At 36.8% G+C, this 21,821-nt stretch overlaps 2 protein-coding genes across 6 annotated transcripts in view; one reads left to right on the top strand and one right to left on the bottom strand.

Annotated features, from left to right (window-relative positions):
* LOC139756058 (NADPH oxidase 5-like) overlaps window positions 1-15,990 on the top strand; it is a 178,657-nt gene extending 162,667 nt beyond the window's left edge. For all 3 annotated transcript variants that reach the window (XM_071675050.1, XM_071675052.1, XM_071675051.1), the window contains exon 12: window positions 1,311-15,990. In XM_071675050.1, the coding sequence (XP_071531151.1) occupies window positions 1,311-1,442 (132 nt within the window). In that variant the 3' untranslated portion in view covers window positions 1,443-15,990. The remainder of the gene's footprint in view (window positions 1-1,310) is intronic.
* Window positions 12,190-21,821, bottom strand: part of LOC139756059 (sorting nexin-5-like) — a 129,351-nt gene continuing 119,719 nt past the window's right edge. For all 3 annotated transcript variants that reach the window (XM_071675054.1, XM_071675053.1, XM_071675055.1), the window contains one exon: window positions 12,190-21,693. In XM_071675054.1, coding sequence (XP_071531155.1) covers window positions 21,553-21,693 — 141 coding nt within the window. In that variant the 3' untranslated portion in view covers window positions 12,190-21,552. The remainder of the gene's footprint in view (window positions 21,694-21,821) is intronic.

Here is a 21,821-nt window from a genome sequence, read left to right as displayed (position 1 = left end):
CAGAATTTTCGCCCCCTCCCCCACCCTATGATCCACTTCCGCTTCCATGGTTCCATCCGCTGCCAGATCCACTCCCAGATATCTAAAACACTTCACTTCCTCCAGTTTTTCTCCATTCAAACTCACCTCCCAATTGACTTGACCCTCAACCCTACTGTACCTAATAACCTTGCTCTTATTCACATTTACTCTTAACTTTCTTCTTCCACACACTTTACCAAACTCAGTCACCAGCTTCTGCAGTTTCTCACATGAATCAGCCACCAGCGCTGTATCATCAGCGAACAACAACTGACTCACTTCCCAAGCTCTCTCATCCCCAACAGACTTCATACTTGCCCCTCTTTCCAAAACTCTTGCATTTACCTCCCTAACAACCCCATCCATAAACAAATTAAACAACCATGGAGACATCACACACCCCTGCCGCAAACCTACATTCACTGAGAACCAATCACTTTCCTCTCTTCCTACACGTACACATGCCTTACATCCTCGATAAAAACTTTTCACTGCTTCTAACAACTTTCCTCCCACACCATATATTCTTAATACCTTCCACAGAGCATCTCTATCAACTCTATCATATGCCTTCTCCAGATCCATAAATGCTACATACAAATCCATTTGCTTTTCTAAGTATTTCTCACATACATTCTTCAAAGCAAACACCTGATCCACACATCCTCTACCACTTCTGAAACCACACTGCTCTTCCCCAATCTGATGCTCTGTACATGCCTTCACCCTCTCAATCAATACCCTCCCATATAATTTACCAGGAATACTCAACAAACTTATACCTCTGTAATTTGAGCACTCACTCTTATCCCCTTTGCCTTTGTACAATGGCACTATGCATGCATTCCGCCAATCCTCAGGCACCTCACCATGAGTCATACATACATTAAATAACCTTACCAACCAGTCAACAATATAGTCACCCCCTTTTTTAATAAATTCCACTGCAATACCATCCAAACCTGCTGCCTTGCCGGCTTTCATCTTCCGCAAAGCTTTCACTACCTCTTCTCTGTTTCTATGGTTTCTATGGACTAATTTTGGACCGTGTTTATGTTATGCTGTGTAAATATTTGTGAAAAAATTATTTCTCAACAATTCCTCTCAAAAGTCTTTCTTATAATGCATCAATACACATTAATTAACGTGTGTATTTTAGTTAAGTCCTTTCAGCTGTCAGTTATTTGTATAAATTACCTGTGCTTCAGTAGTTTTATTTGAATAAATCAGAACAAAATTAAATGGGGCAGCTTTACATCAGTGAATTCTAAATAATGAACTTTCCGCAGGTGTTCAGTGGTATTCGAGAATCCCGAGTTGGAAAGGTGTGTGTATTCTACTGTGGGCCACCTTCCCTTGTGGGCATCTTAAAAGAAAAATGCATCAAGTACAAGTTTGAGTTTAAACGTGAGATGTTTTGAATTTCTCGTATGTTAGACTTCAGCTGGATGACTGAAGCAAAGGACATGAGATGGCAACCTTTTGTGTGTGATACCTCTTTGAGAATGGTCAAGTTAAATGCATAAGAGGATATGGTGTTGCAAATAAGACCAGTGTTCCCAGCTGGCTACCTCGTGTGTGAGTGTGACTTACCTAGCAACATCAAAGCATCCTTCCACTTGCTGTTTGAGAAGCCTGATGAACAGGTTTTACAGTGTGCTGAATAGGATATACAGTGTAAAGTGACAAAAGAAGAGATATGAAAGACCCCCGAGTGAACTAAACACACACGCTGTTAAAATGGATGAAACTGTAGATAATGATAACTATTAAATGGATCTTTTCTAGTACCTTATAGTTTGATCTCTTGAGATTCATGATGAACTATAAACCAGTGCTTTCATATTTTTAACCCTTTATCACATCTTTGAATATTAATTTGTTTTATCCATCAGAGGATATATCTAAACTGTGATTTTTGTGACTGTTGTGACAATATTTGTTGCCGTGCATACTCGGCATTATTTACTGATGGACACTTGTAAGTGAAGTTGCGTATTTTTGAATTCCATGAAAAAGAGACCTCTCATCATATGGACTACAGTGATCTAAGTCATCTCTAACCTTAGCAATATCATCATTATATATAATCATTATTGCTATTATTATTATTATTATTATCATTATTATTATTATTAATTATTTAATTATTTTAAAACTATGTGCAACTATATATTTTCTTTGAATGTAAGTGAATATGTTGACAAAAGTACTGTATATTCTCTCCTTGGTCATGTGATATAGGACTAGAGATACTGTAAATGTATCCCATATTTTAACTGTATGTGTTCCTTGCTTGTTGCATCTCCTATTTATTAGTGGTCTTCTGTGCTTGTGACTTAGGGGCTTATTGTTATTGTTTTTTTAAAATTAGTAACACCAGTGAAACTGAACCTACAGAGCTAGTAATTAACATATACAAAAGCAGTGAGGTGCCTGCAGGACAGTTTCTCATCTCTCTTTTGTATCACACATGAAGGATACACTATGTATGAACCAGTATACGAGAGTCTTTCATACTGATGCATTACTATGGCATAAGTAGCTTGTGATAAACCTTTACAGTTAAGAGAAAGGTAGGATATCACTTGTCTTGATGATTATAAATCAGTGTCTTTCCATTATAGGTATGCCCCAGCACATGAACCTTGGTGCTTGTATATATATATATATATATATATATATATATATATATATATTTTCTTTTCTTTCAAACTATTCGCCATTTCCCGCATTAGCGAGGTAGCATTAAGAACAGAGGACTGGGCCTTTGAGGGAATATCCTCACCTGGCCCCCTTCTCTGTCCCTTCTTTTGGAAAAAGAAAAAATAACTGCCCTATTCATTTCCTTTGCTCAGTCTTTGCCTTTCTAAGACTTCTACAGTTCCTATTGTGAAATAAATACATTACAGAATAATGTAAATAAAACAAGAAGTCATGCCGTAGATTTACAGGTTATGATTAAACAAAGTCGTATGTTATGAAAGATGTCAGGCATTGAGCACTGGCCATGAATTTTCTGTTCCTTCTACTGTTTATGAGTAAATAAGCATGAAGTTTGGAGAACTACATGCTTGGTAATGTTGGCAGAAATGATCAAATACTCATCTTTTCTTCCAGAAAAAAAAAATCACATAAATACCTCAGTTATTACGTATACAGTCAGAATTTTTAGTTAGATGTAACTTATTATGAGTTCACAACTTTGTTGCATCTCGAAAATATTTTGTTTAGCTTTTGGTATGAGACCAAGTTGGTTTTTAAATTACTCATTATTCATAATATTCAGTCATTTAATTGTGATATATTTTCAGGTAATGAAAGTGGAAAATGTTGCTGCATGAAAACCTTTACAAAGTGAAAAATGGTGTGTCAGGTGCTACAAGTTTGATGTAAATGTTCATGAAAATGATTGTGTCTTATAAACTTCATAGAGTGATGCTAGTGTTTTGTTACATCAGACCAGTTAACAATGATGTTTAACCATTTTGCAGCAAAGCTCCTCATGTTTGTAGTGTGATCAGTTATACATCTATTTCTGCTGCATTTAAATGAAATTCATATAAGCCCATGCAGTATACTGTATATTTATCATTGTTACAAGTGTGATGTGATCTTGAGCAACCTTATTTCATTCGTTAATGTAGTTTCCTGCGTTGTCTGATAATGTATATACTTAGATAATAAATGTTACCTAACAGTGCACATTATGTATGTCTACTAACAAACCATTAGTATTTTATATATTTAAAGTTTTAATCCTGACCACTGTTCTTTCCTCAAAGATGACTGTGACCCCTTCGTGTTTGCTAATGATTCATGGCATCATTTATGTAAATATGTATGTATTTTCACATGTATGTACATTAAGCAGAGAATGGGTATTTTCTCAAAAGTGTGTATGTTCACTTTCAATATGGGTTATGGGATGCTGTGTATTCCAACATATTGCTTTACTATATTTATATGAGATGAAAATGAGGTTGTCTGTAAAAAGAATTGGTGCAGAGATCTCTTAAGTGTTGTTGCTAATTTTATTCCAGTCACTTTCCTACATGTATTTAATGCTGTATAATACATAATCAGTGATAATATATATCTGAATTCAAACTTTAATTGCATTTTTTCTTCTCTTTGAATCATGGTTAAGAGAGCAGAAGAGTGCTGAAATGGTTTGGGCATATGAAGAGAAAACCCTCTTATGCTCACATTCAGTGAGAAAAACTGGAGGGAACAAGAAGTGGAAGACCAAATTGGAGGTGGAAGGCTGGAGTGAAAGATTTTGAGCAATCAGAGCCTGAACATACAGGAGGGTGAGAGGCATGCAAGGAAGGAAGTGAATTGTAAGGATGTGGTATACTGGGGTTGACATGCTGTCAATGGACTGAATCAGGGCATGTGAAGCATCTGGGGTAAACCATGGAAAGGTCTGTGGGGCCTGGATGTGGATCGGGAGCTGTGTTTTCAGTGCATTACACATGACAGCTAAAGACGATCAATGAATGTGGCCTTTTTGTATGTTTTCCTGGCACTACCTCGCTGAAGCAGGGGATAGTGATATTGTTTTCCTGTGGGGCGGGGTAGCTCCAGGAATGGACGAAGGCACACAAGTATGAATATGTACATGTATCTGTATGTAAAGTCTGTGTATGTATATGTGAGTATGTGGGTGTATATATATATATATATATATATATATATATATATATATATATATATATATATATATTTATTCATATTTATTTTGCTTTGTCGCTGTCTCCCGTGTTAGCGAGGTAGCGCAAGGAAACAGACAGAAGAATGGCCTAACCCACCCACATACACATGTATATACATACAAGTCCTCACACACAAATATACATATCTATATATCTCAATGTACACATATATATACACACACAGACATGTACATATATACACATGTACATAATTCATACTGTCTGCCTTTATTTATTCCCATCGCCACCTAGCCACACATGGAATAACAACCCCCTCACCCCTCATGTGTGTGAGGTAGCGCTCGGAAAAGACAACAGAGGCCCCACTCATTCACACTCAGTCTCTAGCTGTCATGTAATAATGCACCGAAACCACAGCTCCCTTTCCACATCCAGGCCCCGCAGAACTTTCCATGGTTTACCCGACACGCTTCACATGCCCTGGTTCAATCCATTGACAGCACGTCGACCCTGGTATATACCACATCATTCCAATTCACTCTATTCCTTGCACGCCTTCACCCTCCTGCATGTTCAGGCCCCGATCACTCAAAATCTTTTTCACTCCATCTTTCCACCTCCAATTCGGTCTCCCACTTCTCGTTCCCTCCACCTCTGACACATATATCCTCTTGGTCAATCTTTCCTCACTCATTCTCTCCATGTGACCAAACCATTTCAAAACACCCTCTTCTGCTCTCTCAACCACACTCTTTTTATTTCCACACATCTCCCTTACCCTTACATTACTTACTCGATCAAACCACCTCACACCACATATTGTCCTCAAACATCTCATTTCCAGCACATCCATCCTCCTGCGCACAACTCTATCCATAGCCCACGCCTCGCAACCATACAACATTGTTGGAACCACTATATATATATATTCTTTTCTTTTCTTTTAAACTATTCGCCATTTCCCGCGTTAGCAAGGTAGCGTTAAGAACAGAGGACTTGGCCTCTGAGGGAATATCCTCACCTGGCCCCCTTCTCTGTTCCTTCTTTTGGAAAATTAAAAAAAAAAACGAGGTGAGGATTTCCAGCCCCCCGCTCCCTCCCCTTTTAGTCGCCTTCTACGACACGCAGGGAATACGTGGGAAGTATTCTTTCTCCCCTATCCCCAGGGATTAATAACAATAATATCTTTATTATTATTATTATTATTTTGCTTTGTCGCTGTCTCCCGCGTTTGCGAGGTAGCGCAAGGAAACAGACGAAAGAAATGGCCCAACCCACCCCCATACACAATGTATACATACACAGACACATACATATATACCCATGCACACAATTCACACTGTCTGCCCCCATTCACTCCCATCGCCACCTCGCCACACATGGAATACCTTCCCCCTCCCCCCTCATGTGTGCGAGGTAGCACTAGGAAAAGACAACAAAGGCCCCATTCGTTCACACTCAGTCTCTAGCTGCCACGCAATAATGCCCGAAACCACAGCTCCCTTTCCACATCCAGGCCCCACACAACTTTCCATGGTTTACCCCAGACGCTTCACATGCCCTGATTCAATCCACTGACAGCACGTCAACCCCGGTATATCACATCGATCCAATTCACTCTATTCCTTGCCCTCCATTCACCCTCCTGCATGTTCAGGCCCCGACCACACAAAATCTTTTTCACTCCATCTTTCCACCTCCAGTTTGGTCTCCCACTTCTCCTCGTTCCCTCCACCTCCGACACATATATCCTCTTGGTCAATCTTTCCTCACTCATTCTCTCCATGTGCCCAAACCATTTCAAAACACCCTCTTCTGCTCTCTCAACCACGCTCTTTTTATTTCCACACATCTCTCTTACCCTTACATTACTTACTCGATCAAACCATCTCACACCACACATTGTCCTCAAACATCTCATTTCCAGCACATCCACCCTCCTGCGCACAACTCTATCCATAGCCCACGCCTCGCAACCATACAACATTGTTGGAACCACTATTCCTTCAAACATACCCATTTTTGCTTTCCAAGATAATGTTCTCGACTTCCACACATTCTTCAAGGCTCCCAGGATTTTCGCCCCCTCCCCCACCCTATGATTCACTTCCGCTTCCATGGTTCCATCCGCTGCCAGATCCACTCCCAGATATCTAAATCACTTTACTTCCTCCAGTTTTTCTCCATTCAAACTTACCTCCCAACTGACTTGACCCTCAACCCAACTGTACCTAATAATCTTGCTCTTATTCACATTTACTCTTAACTTTCTTCTTTCACACACTTTACCAAACTCAGTCACCAGCTTCTGCAGTTTCTCACATGAATCAGCCACCAGCGCTGTATCATCAGCGAACAACAACTGACTCACTTCCCAAGCTCTCTCATCCACAACAGACTTCATACCTGCCCCTCTTTCCAAAACTCTTGCATTCACCTCCCTAACAACCCCATCCATAAACAATTAAACAACCATGGAGACATCACACACCCCTGCCGCAAACCTACATTCACGGAGAACCAATCACTTTCCTCTCTTCCTACACGTACACATGCCTTACATCCTCGATAAAAACTTTTCACTGCTTCTAACAACTTGCCTCCCACACCATATATTCTTAATACCTTCCACAGAGCATCTCTATCAACTCTATCATATGCCTTCTCCAGATCCATAAATGCTACATACAAATCCATTTGCTTTTCTAAGTATTTCTCACATACATTCTTCAAAGCAAACACCTGATCCACACATCCTCTACCACTTCTGAAACCACTCTGCTCTTCCCCAATCTGATGCTCTGTACATGCCTTCACCCTCTCAATCAATACCCTCCCATATAATTTACCAGGAATACTCAACAAACTTATACCTCTGTAATTTGAGCACTCAGTCTTATCCCCTTTGCCTTTGTACAATGGCACTATGCACGCATTCCGCCAATCCTCAGGCACCTCACCATGAGTCATACATACATTAAATAACCTTACCAACCAGTCAACAATACAGTCACCCGCGTTAGTGAGGTAGCGCAAGGAAATAGACAAAGGAAATGGCCCAACCCACCCACATACACATGTATATACATAAACACCCACACATGCACATATACATACCTATACATTTCAATGTATACATACATGTACATACACAGACATATACATATATACAAAGGTACATATTCATTCAAAGGGAGCTGTGGTTTCAGTGCATTGCACATGGCAGCTAGAGTCTGAGTGTGGATGAATGTGGCCTTTGTTGTCCTTTCCTAGCGCTACCTCGCACACACACGGGGGGAGGGGAGAGTCATTTCATGTGTGGCGAGGTGGTGGCAAGAAATGGATGTATATATATGTATACATTGAAATGTATAGGTATATATATGTGTATGTGGGTGGGTTGGGCCATTCTTTTGTCTGTTTCCTTGCACTATCTCACTAACGCAGGAGACAGCGACAAAGTATAATAAATGATATTCATACCTGCTGCCTTCATTCAAACCTGTTGCCACCCCGCCACACATGAAATAGCATCCACCCCCAGCTCATGTGCACACAAGGTAGTGCTAGGAAATGACAAAAAAGCCCACATTCATTCACACTTGGTCTCTAGCTGTCATGTGTAATGCACCAAAACCACACCTCCCTTTCCACATCCAGGCAAAACAAAACTTTCCATGGTCTACCCCAGACGCTTCACATGCCCTGGTTCAGTCTACTGACAGCACATCCACCTCAGTATACCACATTGTTCCAATTCACTCTATTCCTGGCACGCCTTTCACCCTCTATGTTCAGGCTCCAAATGCTCAAAATCTTTTTCACTCCATCCTTCAACCTCCAATTTGGTCTCCCACTTCTCCTCGTTCCCTCTACCTCTGACCCATATCCTCTTTGTCAATCTTTCGTCATTCATTCTCTCCATGTGACCAAACCATTTCAACACACCCTCTTCTGCTTGACTCTCAACCATACTTTTTATTACCACACATCTCTCTTACCCTTTCATTACTTACTCGATCAAACCACTTCACACCACATATTGTCCTCAAACATTTCATTTCCAACACATCCACCCTTCTCCGCACAACCCTATCTATAGCCCATGCCTCACAACCGTATAACTTTGCTGGAACCACTATTCCTTCAAACATACCCATTTTTGCTCTCCGAGATCACATTCTCACCTTCCACACATTCTTCAATGCTCCCAGAACCTTTGCCCCCTCTCCCACCCTATGACTCACTCCTGCTTCCATGGTTCCATCCGCTGCTAAATCCACTCCCAGATATCTAAAACACTTCACATCCTCCAGTTTTTCTCCATTAATACTCACCTCTCAGTTAACTTGCCCCTACACCCAACTGAACCTAATAACCTTGTGTGTGTGTGTGTGTGTGTGTGTGTGTTTGGAGGAATAGTAGTCTCAACAATTTGATATGGATGTGGAGCAAGGGCTATAGATATGGCTGTAAAGAGGAGGGTGTATGAGTTGGAAATACAATGCTAGAGGACAATATGTGGTGTGCGGTGGTTTGATTGAGAGAGTAATGAAAGGGAAAGAGATGTGTAGTAATAAACGGAGTGTGGTTGAGAAAGAAGTTTTGCTAAAATGGTTTGGACATATGGCAAGAATGACTGAGGAAAGGTTGATGAAGGGGATATATATGTCAGAAGTGGGGGGAACACGGAGAACAGGCAGACCAAATTTTCATTGGAAATTTTTCAAAGTACCTTGCCCCTCCAGTTTTGGATTTTTTAAGTCATTGTTGAAGTCCATTCGGGTTAAAAATAAAGGCTGTAGATACAACACTAAATAGAAATCATTTGCAATGGCTATGCACTACAAAAGCCCAAAAGCATACAGATTTATGTCAACATTCAAACTCTCTTCAGTTACAAGTCTGCAATTGTATTTAAGAAAAACTATTATTAATATTGGATGGAATTAGAATGTCTTTGCTTCACTGAAAAAAAAGTAGAAACCATGTAACCAAAAGAAAAATTATGTGGCACTGTATTTGATTCAATGCATATTAGCCAAAACCTCACTCATAAGTAACATTTAGTGTTGAAGGTACTTTGATCAGTATGGCAAAAGTGGAAAACCAGCTAGTTATGCAATTGTACAGATGAAAAAAGTGTGAATAAACTCTGGGCTATTTTCTGTATAATAGAGCTATCAAAGCAAACACACTTAAATGTATGCTTGAAACTTGTAACAAGGGGTGCAGTAGGTAACATTATTCATTCTATGATCCACCACATCTGCTTAAAAGTTTACGTAACAACATAAGAAAGCATGGCATAACAAATGGAGATGAAGTAATTTCTTGGAGTCACATATCAGATTTTTTTAACATGATTTTAGGGGAAAAAATTAAATTAGCACCTAAAATTTTATATATGCATTTGTATGAGGGTTTTTCAGGAATAAGGGCAAACTTAGCCATTGCTGCTGATCTCTGTGCTCTTAGTACTTTGGGACTACTTCCTTCACAGCTGTGCAGACAGAAGAATTTTGCTACTGGAATGACCACCTTTTTGACTGTTTTAAGAGTCGAACTTTAAACCACTATAAGGAAGTACATTATGTTCTTAAAAGTGGCTCATGTCATATGGAATTTATTGAAGACAAGATTGAATGCATGACGCTTTGGACTTTTTAAACACCCTCTTATGCTCACATTCAAAGTGAGAAAGACTGAATATGTGACTAACTTCCTCTTAAAATGTTGTGGAGCAACTTAGACAACATTCATAGTATAAATTATCTTCTTGCTCAAAGGCAAAATCAAGATTGCCTTGAAAATTTATTTGCCACAGTTCGTAAAACAAATGGAAACTGTGATCATCCAACTCTTACCGCTTTCAAAGCAGAACTGAAATCTGTAGTATGCAACTCACTGCAACAGCCATCTTCAACAACCAACTGCAAAATCATATCGCACCCCTCTTATTGCACATACCTGATCAGGTGACCCATGAAATTACTTTAGATTTATCAGCTAAACATATGCCAAATGCCAAACAACAAGTTACTAATGACATCAATTTAGATTGCCTAAACCCTATAGAGGAGAATATTGTGACAAATATAACTGAATATGTATCACACCAATTTAAGAATAAACAGAGAACATTTGTACTAACAGGATGATACATAAAAGTACATTACTGGATGATCAGTGTAAAATTTTCTCCCACTTTAGAGCTGAAAACAGCATCAGTACAAATTTTGGCAATTTGTGCATGCCAAGATTGTATGTCATTAGCATATTCTCCAGATCTGAAAAGTATTTCAGGGCAACATTGACAATATACTTCCATTTTAATATACCTACCATGTCAATGAAAGTACATCAGCAAGAAATAGCTATGATGGAAATTGAGTAGCTGTAAGCTGAATTCAGAAGACCAGGCAGATGATCCTAAATAATTTGACAATCATAATTTCTGATTAGATCCAGACGAGTGATTTTATAGACACTGACTCAGCATCAAAAGGCGACCAAGATGAGCAGCAAAGTTTTCTAGCAAAAGTGAAAGCATGTTACCAGAGGCTGCCTGACCTTGACAACATTGCATCTGACTGGTATGGCTTTTAATCATACAATCATGATTTTGCTCTTATGTAAAATTATCAATGAATCACACTGATGATAGCAATAAAATGAATTAGATAAAACAATATTAATCAGTAATCAATATTTCAGTGTGGGTAGGTAAAGTAAATGAGAAAACATGCACAGCGGCAATTTTTAGCATGTACTGAAATATCCATAAAATCATGGTGAAAGTAATGGATGAAATACACTTATGGTGATAATTTTTTTTTGTTGTTCTTTTATGAATGTCTTTGAAATAGTAAGGTTAAATACATTTTTCAAAACAACCTGATAAAATGTAAATTTTGGAAGATGGAAGAGATAAATTATGAGCCATTACATGGTTAAGATGAGATTAAGAAGGGTATATGAAAATCTAACACATGGAAAAAATTTTTGTTGGTCAGTGCTGGTGGACGAATCCTGTGCAACATAGGAATGGTGTATTACATATGTTAAAAAACTGCAATTATTTCTATGGTTCCTCATCCACAGCTTGAAAACTATGCTAATCCTATTCCAGTCTCACTAATAACATAAGCTTCACTTTCAGCTATTACAGTTGTAATGGTGATATCATCCACTGATACACTTGTAGCATAGTATGTTTTCCATGTACTTTCTTCAACTGACTGAGCAAATGACTTGGACTTAATGCTCCATCTCACAGTCAATCAAAGTGATGAAGCATAATGTGTGACTGATAAAGTGAGGTGTGTCTGTCCACTTAGCTGGTTGTCTGGAAACTTGCCAGTCATTGTCTTAGCTTCTAAATGCTACTAAATTAAGTCAATCCTATCTGAGTGATCAGATGGAATAGTCTTGCAGAGGGAATAACAGTAAGTGCACCATATGAATGTTCGTATATTCAAAGGGTATACATGTATAAACATTTATTTTTATTTATTACAAATCAGAAGCATTAACAGTTTCATACAAACATACAATACTTCCACCTTCAGTTTAAATCTGTGAATTAAAACAAAATCCCTGTATGGTAATAAGTGGTTTTGGATGCAGTCTTCTATATTTCATCTCTTTACCAAATTATGCTACATTTTTCAGAACCCTCTAAAAAACTTAAAACTCAAATCCTATCCCACAAGTACAGAGTGTTTGTAGTTCCTTAAATAAACTATAGCTTAATCTGAAAGAAATGAAATATTTATCATAAATGCAACAACAGACTTGAATGCATCCACTCCTAACTTACTGTCACTAAAAGTGACAAGTAATCAAACAAACATGAGTAAAAATACTGCTTTACTGCATTACACATTCCTTCATCTTGGTAGACGTCAATATGTTTAAGCCATGTTCAGTGCTGACTGGATTTTCCAACTAAACATAATTCACATCAGCCAAATAAAGACTTGTTAGCTTTAAGACCAAATGTTTATCCTAACAGTATTTTCCATGCTGATTAACCTTTTTTTGATTACAACAACTGATTACAGTATTAATTCATCAGTTATGGTAAAACTATGAAATGTAACCCAAAGAACAAATTTAAGAAGCTGGTTATGGGATCTTTCATTATATACTATCTAATAATATAAAGTACAGCATCATCAGCAACTGGTGATCATCAAACATCCAAGAACTAAGACCTAGTTCCACCATAACACTTCCATCTACTCATTAAACAGAATTGGTCACCTTATAAAATCAAATGGACCTGAACTATCTGATCTCTCTCTCCTATATGGGCAACATTCCAAACATCAATGGAACAATGTGTATAAGGCAAGATAAAATATCAAAGCAATATAACAAGCACTTATGCTAGATAAATACAACATAATTTAAATCACTAACTGCTCAACCTATAAGCAACTACAGATATTTCACAAATATCAAAATTTTAAGTAGTAGCCTGATCTTTAGCACTTTCTTAAAGAAATGCATAAGTGAAACAAATATATACACTAGAGAAAATAATAATGCATTTTCTTGGCACATACCACAGTGCTCTTCTATCAACTCAAATGATCTCTCCTAAACCCATAAAACATACATCCTAACTACAATATAAAGAACATCAAAAATCAAAATAAGTTTTAAAGAGGCCAGATCATCAGTACTACTTTTCAAAAAGGATATCATAAGGCAAGCGTCTTGAAAGGCAATTACTATTTCTTCACATAATCATATGAGGTAAATGTGACCGACTTAGTTAATGGAATGTAAAGAACTACAAATAACTGGCAGCTGAAGCCCACTGTACAACTGGAGTAAGTCAGAGAGGAGGTTGGGACTCCTACGTCAGTTTTGTCCAATTCTTAAAGTTGTCCTTTAAGAATTATTGCTACTTCCTGTATGAATTGACTAACTAGGGTTCGGGAATAGGTAAAGTGAATCACTTGTGTTGTACTTTTGGGAAGAATTAGGCGTCACCTTTTATACTGAATGCTGGTGAAAACCAGAGGGCAATCCTTAACTCCAATTGCAAAAGACATTCAAAAGGCAGCTCCTTCTAAATCCGATAACACAACACCTAGAATGTGGCCAGCAAACTTCAGCAGGTAGTAGTTACTGTCAAGAATGACTAATTACTTAAGTTTGTCATAACTCTCTTGGCTACAGCACAGTTTTTTTTTAATAATATAACCCTAAGACCCCTCTTATAGGGCACCTGCAGTTTCAAGGCTATGTTTTAATCAGTACCATGGAAAGGATGGACTCCTTTGGAGTGAGTGTTTCAAAGAGATTGTACTCCTTTCCATCCACTGAAAATTATGCAACCTTACTGAAGGTAACTTGTCACTCAAAACATAACCACATGCAGGCAGGTTATGATGAAGCTCAAAATGTTTTTCACTTGTACAAATGTCAGTCATCAACTTTTGAATGTAAATGATGCATTCTTTATGTATGTCTGATCTAGAAAAAAATTTCTAATAAAAAGAAAATATCTGCACAAATAATAACAGTTTCTGTGCTGCTAATCTTGCATGATGTAGAATGTAACAAAAGACTATATAATTTGATTTACTTCACTGAAATGAACCTTCTATCTCCTTAAGAGATACAATTCAATCATGAAAGGAAAAATATAAGAATTGGAAAATTATCCATGCATACCAAAATCTTATCAATGATGAATGAAAAGTATCAAACTTTAAAAATATTCACAACTGTACATCAGTAGATTCAATACTGACTTCTATACTTTCAGATGCTGCCAAGGTCTTGCTATCATCACTTATCTTTGTAACATAAAAAGGAGCTTCTTTCTATAATAAGAAATTAATTATGAATATCTAGCCACTAACACAGCTACCAACAATACATAATTCTCAAAGGTGCCACTAATAAGATAAAAAAAATGGGAGCTGACGAAAATTAGTAAACTGCTGACGATGACAAATCATATGCTAAGTCCAGTAATATTTCAATAAACCATAAATGGTTGTACTTAATTTATCAAACAATGAGATATCAAAATATCAAAAGAAAAGTAATACTTCTAGAATGATATACATTCTTATTGGCTGTCCCAGATCATAACATAAATTGATATGTTAAAGTTTTCGAGGTATGAAAAACTTATTTATGATAATGGAGTTATCACATGTACATTCTATTGTCTCAAATCTTGCCAACTTGGGCCTAAACAGTTGCTGAATTATGGATCGCATCAAATTATGAGTATGAATACTGCCAAGAAGACCTTGCAGCATATCAAATATATCATGGCTTTTTCAATAAACAAGTTATAAACAATATTGCAACTGTAGTTATCTGATGTGCTTATCAAAAATTCTTACTTATCTGCAATCCTAATATGTATATCATGGCTTAAAATGGCATTAAGTACACAAGTTTATTCAAGTCAACCAATTTTCTCCATGTATTGTCTTATAATTAGTAATGCCCATATTTTGTTACTTTCAGCAAGGAACTTCAACAATTTTCCATGTTGCTTCTTTATGTCATGAAGGGCTGAAGAACCAACACCAAAAAAGTCACACTTATGCAACCTCCTCTAACGTTTATACAATTTACTTTTTCTGTAAAACTTAAAACTTAATTGGCTTTACCATACCTCTAGCACCAATACTCTCATCAATGAATCTTGAACACTTGTTGAATGCCATTATAAAGGTAGACTATACATAAATAACAAGTTCAACAGATATGAACAACCTATGTTCAGAACTGAGCAAACAATAGACTGTGGTAACAAGCAAATGCATAAGTACTGCCTAAACAACAAAGTGGTGCCTTCCATAATCAAGCTGCATTTCACTAAGCACCAAGGAGACCTCAGAGTAGATCAAGTAAACCATGGTTATTCAATTTGTATATGATTGTGGTGGTGGGAGGTAAATGCAAGGGCCTTGGAGAGTGGAGGAAGTATGTAGTTTGTAAAAAAAGAAGTGGGGGGGGGGCAGAATGTCAGCTGTCTGCTGATAAATTAGCCCTGGTGGTAGATTTGAGAAAGAAACTGCAGAAGTTGGTGTCTGAGTATGGAAGGGTGTGTGGAAGGAGGAAGATAATGTGATTAAAAGCAAGGTTATGAGGTTGATAGAGCAGGAGAACAGGTTTACATGGGCTGGTAAAAAAATAAGTTTAACTTAACAAGATAATGTACTTCCATTTTGAGTTTTTTTAACACATAGGAGTGAATGCACTGGTTTTGAAAGCACTAAGGAATGTGTGGCTAGACAGGTCATTATCTGGAAAGGCAAAAATCTATATATCTGAAGGTATAGTAGTCCCAATAATGTTGTATTGATGCAAGAAATGGGCTATAGATGAGAATGTGCAGAGGAGGTTGGATGTACTGGAAATAAAATGTTTGAGAACAGTATGATGTGTGAGGTGGTTTGATTGCATTAAGTAATAACAGGACAAGAGAGAGGTGTGGTTATGAGAAGTGTGGTTAAGAAATTTGAAGAGGGTGTGCTAACATGGTTTGGATATAATGAGAGAATAAATGAGATGTTGACACAGAGGATATACGTGTCAGAAGTAAAAGGGACAGGAAGGAGACCAAATTGGAGATTAAAGGATAAAGTGAAAAAGACTAAATTAAAATGCTTAAGCATGAATATGTAGGATGGTGAAAGGCATGCATGGAATAGAGTGGATTGAAGCAATGTGGGATAAAGGGGGTAATGTGCTATCAGTGGACTGAACCAGGTGATATGAAGCAACCGGGGAAAATCAAAGAAAGGTATGTGGGGACTGTATATATATATATATATATATATATATATATATATATATATATATATATTATCCCAGGGATAGGGGATTAAGAATACTTCCCACGTATTCCCTGCGTGTCGTAGAAGGCGACTAAAAGGGGAGGGAGCGGGAGGCTGGAAATCCTCCCCTCTCGTTTTTTTTTAATTTTCCTAAAGGAGGAACAGAGGGGGGCCAGGTGAGGATATTCCACAAAGGCCCAGTCCTCTGTTCTCAACGCTACCTCGCTAACGCGGGAAATGGCGAATAGTTTAAAAAAAGAAAGAAAAAGATACAAATATATATATATATATATATATATATATATATATATATATATATATATATATATATATATACATATATCCATTTCTCCAGTCAACCCTCCAACAAAGCCTTCTTGAAGTCTTCACCACAGAAAGACTGGGGGTTGTGGTTTTGGTGCATTACACATGACAACTAAAAAAGAGATAAGAGATAATAAGGCCCTTTTTTCATCTGTTCCTATACTGCCTTGGTAACAGAAAATGATGAGCAAGTATGAAAAAATATATCTGACATGCTGTCACTGAACTGAAGCAGTCGCAGTAAACAATGAAAAGGTCTGTGGGGCCTGGTTGTGGATAGGGAGCTTTAGTTTCAGTGCATTACATATGTCAGTTAAATAATGGATGTAAATGAATGCAGCCTTTCTTTGTCTACTTCTAGAACTACCTCATAAATGCAGGATATGGCAATCAAGTATTAGTATAATTATCATTATTTTATTCATTATTATTACTATCATCGTCATTATGTAATCCTAGGTCCATGGAGAAGCAAGGTAATATGAGCTTTGTAGTGAGATCCTCAATGACACTGTACTCTTCTCCTTTTACTGACGATGATACAACCTTGTCAAAGGTGACTTCTCATTCGAGGTGTTACCACTTGCAAAGAGATATATGTTTAAGTAGCACAAGTTTTAAACAACATTTCACCTTTAATTTTGTACTGTTGTTTTAAAACACTTTCTTATTTTATTCCTAAAATGTACAATGTAGACTAAGGTAGCAATAGGTGATTACAGAGTAATTGAATTGTTGGGTGGCATCCAGCCGAGCTGAAGCTAAGAGTAAACATGAGTGTCATTTTGTTGCAATGCAGTTGATGCCCAAAGTGTATATGTGCTTGAAGGATCAATGAAACTCAGCTCAGTCTTGGAAGCATCAGGAAAGAGGCTTGGAGAAGGGGTATTAGATACCTGGATGTGCATAACAATTTGCTGTTTTAAACACTTCTTGTAGTTTCACTTGATTCATGAAACTGCCTAAGTTTAACAATGAAAATAAAGCAAACAATGGACTGTGGTGATGTATAGATGCCTTTGCAGCCCCTGGAAAATAGAGGAGTGAATATGGAAACATTTCACTGAGCACTAGCACCCCTGCAAGTTCTGGATTATGGGAACATCTGAGTTTGGTGCACTGGACTAGAGATATTACAGTGCATCTGATTAACATCACTGGGCTACACCATAAATATCTAATTATCTCTTATAGCAAGAAATACACAGAGAGGTATTTCAAACCAAACTCTCTGAGTAAAAACAAAGTCTGTTCACAGTAAAAAGATGTCATTCTTCATTTAGCACATTTTACGATCAAAACTAAATATGGGATATCAAGAATTTAGTATCCAATAATAATAATAATAAGGATAGGGGAGAAAGAATACTTCCCACGTATTCCCTGCATGTCGTAGAAGGCAACTAAAAGGGAAGGGAGCAGGGGGCTGGAAAACCTCCCCTTTCATTTTTTTTAATTTTCCAAAAGAAGGAACAGAGAAGGGGGCCAGGTGAGGATATTCCCTCAAAAGCCCAGTCTTCTGTCCTTAATGGTACTTCACTAATGCGGGAAATGGCGAATAGTATGAAAAAAAGAATAACAATAATAATAATAATGTTATTATGGATACCTTTCTCTGAATGAGGGGCATGACTTAGCTGATACAGATGAGAGAGATTATTGCATCACTTCCCCCTCTTAATTCAAGGTGTCTTTAATTAGTAGGTTTTCTGAAGGTGTATTCAGTCTTGTCGTCCTTCATTTCTATATCTTTTCATGGAATATAGACAAAATATAGAGAGGGAAGCAAACTGTTTTCAGTTCCAAGTAGCTAAGTCTGACTTTATATTTCTGGAACAACTGACAAGGTGATGGTGTTACAATAATATTCTTAAAGCTTACCCCTAAAAAATAAAAGCCCCAAACTAGTTGCCTCATTCCTCAACAGGATATCACCACATTAAATGTGATAATGTTTACTTTTTTACATTACTCTTCAATGTGAAAATTGAAAACCTAAATACTCTTACTGTGATTTTTAGATTTAAAAGTAAAATCATATCATACATACCAGCAGCTGTGACCAGATCTGGTTCTGGCATCACCATCCACACCACTACCATGAGCAAATCACCATGCACATAACTACTGAGTCTTCCTAAACTTATGTAGAACTAATTTAGTGTGATATGTTCCATTTATTTGCAGTTTTACAATAACTTTTTGACACTACCTTGACACTACACAATATTTTTCTCTTTTTTGCAATTAATGCTTAAGTATTCAAAGGATATTTTTTACCTTTGAGGTTTAGATAAAATATTCTATGTCAAAAATTATAAAATTGTTTTAGCAATGGTTCATAAGAGATATAAGTAGTAATTTTCAGTATCTTTTCCACTATGCATATCTCAATAATTCAATTACTTTGCAAATGGTGGAAAGCTGCCACATAAGATTTATGACTAGTGCCATCATCAAAGTTCAATAATGTATCAAAAGTGAAACGTATACATAATAAAGATATACAAAAGGATAAGGGAAAAAATCACATGGACAAAAAATCAGTTACAATACGGTTTTACTGTAACTAATCATCAGCTTGCCTACAAATAACATGACTTTTTTCTGTTTTGGCACTTTGGTTTCTGAGATGTCACTTACATGACAAACATTCCTGACTAGCATCTTATTATCAGTTTGCACTTTGGCGCTGATTTTATAATAACGTCTACTTGGACAATGAAAGATACAGGGTACTGCATCTTTCTCAGCAATGTATCAAAATATCTTTGGTACTAATTCATTGAGATAATGATTAGCTTTGACGAAAAGTAAGTAGAAAGGGTCATTTAAGAGGATACCCTATAAATATTGTCAGCATTCAGAATTTTAAACATTAATTTTTTTTGTGACACAACTGTAATCATGGACAATTCAAGACAATTACTGCTGAATTTTGCAAAATCCAAGCCTTTAACATGGAGCTAAAAATATTTTACAGGGTAGCCAGTGAAGTTGTCTGCTGTGACCAAGAACTTTTAACATGACTTCAAGAAAATAATACTATCTATTTTGTTATTTGTGAACTCAGTTACAGATTGAATATTCATACCTCCCCAATCTAGTATAAACCTCACTATAAATAGATAACTGCTCTACAACAACAAGGTCATGACTTTCATATTACAGATCATACGGTTAAAAAAAAAATCTGAAATTATACCAATTCCCACACTGCAAACATAACATAATTTCTGTTTTAAGACCCTGCTTACATATAATAAATTATAATTCATGCATGAACAGAAAAAAGTGTAATGTAAAATATCTGTGCACATAACTAGAAAATAAATCTCCACTTACATTTACTTGCCAGAATTACATAGCTAATACAATGCATAAATATAATTATCATTAGTTAGCACTCTCCAAACATCATACAGGGTTAAAACAAATTTCAAATAAAAACTATTGAATAAATGAATATATCAAATATAAATTATACAGTAACCCTCCCAGTAGTGTACACTTACCAATGTATCTCCAATCATCCACCACCCACATGGATTTCACATAAATTGAGATGATGTAGATAGCACTGCCTTTTAAATCAGCCCACTCAGGGCAGTCAACTTACACATCAGACACCATCACTACTGAAAAGGTTAATGAGGAAAAGTAGCAATGACAACATATCTATCACACTAGTTACATCTGTCACACACTTCTTAATCATGAAGCTCAGCAATGATCAAAATTACAAGAACTTATTGGATTCTTCCTGAGATTAACATATTAACCCACCTCAGATATGACGTAGTACCTATAAAATATTATTTGTAAAGGCAGAGTTTCACTGTTAATATTAGAAAGGAACTAATGGTGGCTATGTAATATGTGTTCACAAATGCAGAAAAAAATCATTATGGCAGCTTTATATGGAATACTTATAGTACACCTGTCCTGGAAAATTAAGAATATTACTGAGGTAAAAGAAGACATAATATAGTTTATACTTCCTGTGTAAATTCATTTTCTTGATTATTATGCACTTATATGAAAAGGGAAATCAGATATCACACAAATAAAAACCCCAAACAAGACAATTTCAGCTTCTGCCCATTTCTCTACTTTACAGATATGACACGTTATCAAACATGTAAACATTTTTTATTGTACATTATATACCACACAAAAAACTAGTGTTTCCATTTTGAAGCAGATAAGGGTTCCAGTCTGTCCCACTCTCATATTACAGTTATCCCCTTTGAAGTGCTGTTGGACGGTTGTTGCTCCTCACAGATCCATAAGAAAGAATTCTGGAAATCTGTTCTCACACAACAACCATAATCTGCAACATCATGACTGATTTTGTTCCTTAAAAAGTGAGTCATAGTAGAAGGGCAGTGGAATTACCCTATACACCCTTATAGCGCAATATGAAGAAAGGAAAGAGATGTTATGAGAAACAGTGACAAGACGAGATGAAGTAGGTACAAGATTATTTCCTTTTTACTCAACCCTATGCTTACTTTAGTTGAAACTGGACAGTAGATGGAAAATCATGAGCTGCATAGCCTTCTTGACATGATGACGATGAGATATGAGAAATTTGCAGTTGTAGTTTGCGAGGGATAACTGCATATTTTTCTGACATGGTAATGGGAGGATATGAGTTTGGCTGACAGTGATCTGGACAGAAAGGTAAATTGCTTCAAAGCCTATAAATTGATGGCTTTGATTTGATTGAGTGCTTGAGAAAGTGTGTTGAGAGTAGTTCTGGCAGATGTTAACTGATAAGCAGCATACTGTTCCACACTATCTTGCATCTCTTGGACACGTTGTCGCTGAAAGTGCTTGATCTGTAAAAAAAAAGAATATAATAAAGGCTTTCACAACTTAATCAATAAAAGCATCTATTATAAGATATTAGTCATATACAACTTATATCTATCTACCTACCTACCTCAAGAGGGTGTCCACAGCAAAA

Source organism: Panulirus ornatus, chromosome 20 (genome assembly GCF_036320965.1).
Source record: "Panulirus ornatus isolate Po-2019 chromosome 20, ASM3632096v1, whole genome shotgun sequence".
Lineage (NCBI taxonomy): Eukaryota > Metazoa > Arthropoda > Malacostraca > Decapoda > Palinuridae > Panulirus > Panulirus ornatus.
Note: the sequence above shows the minus strand (reverse complement) of the source record. Positions and strands in the feature narration are given on the sequence as shown.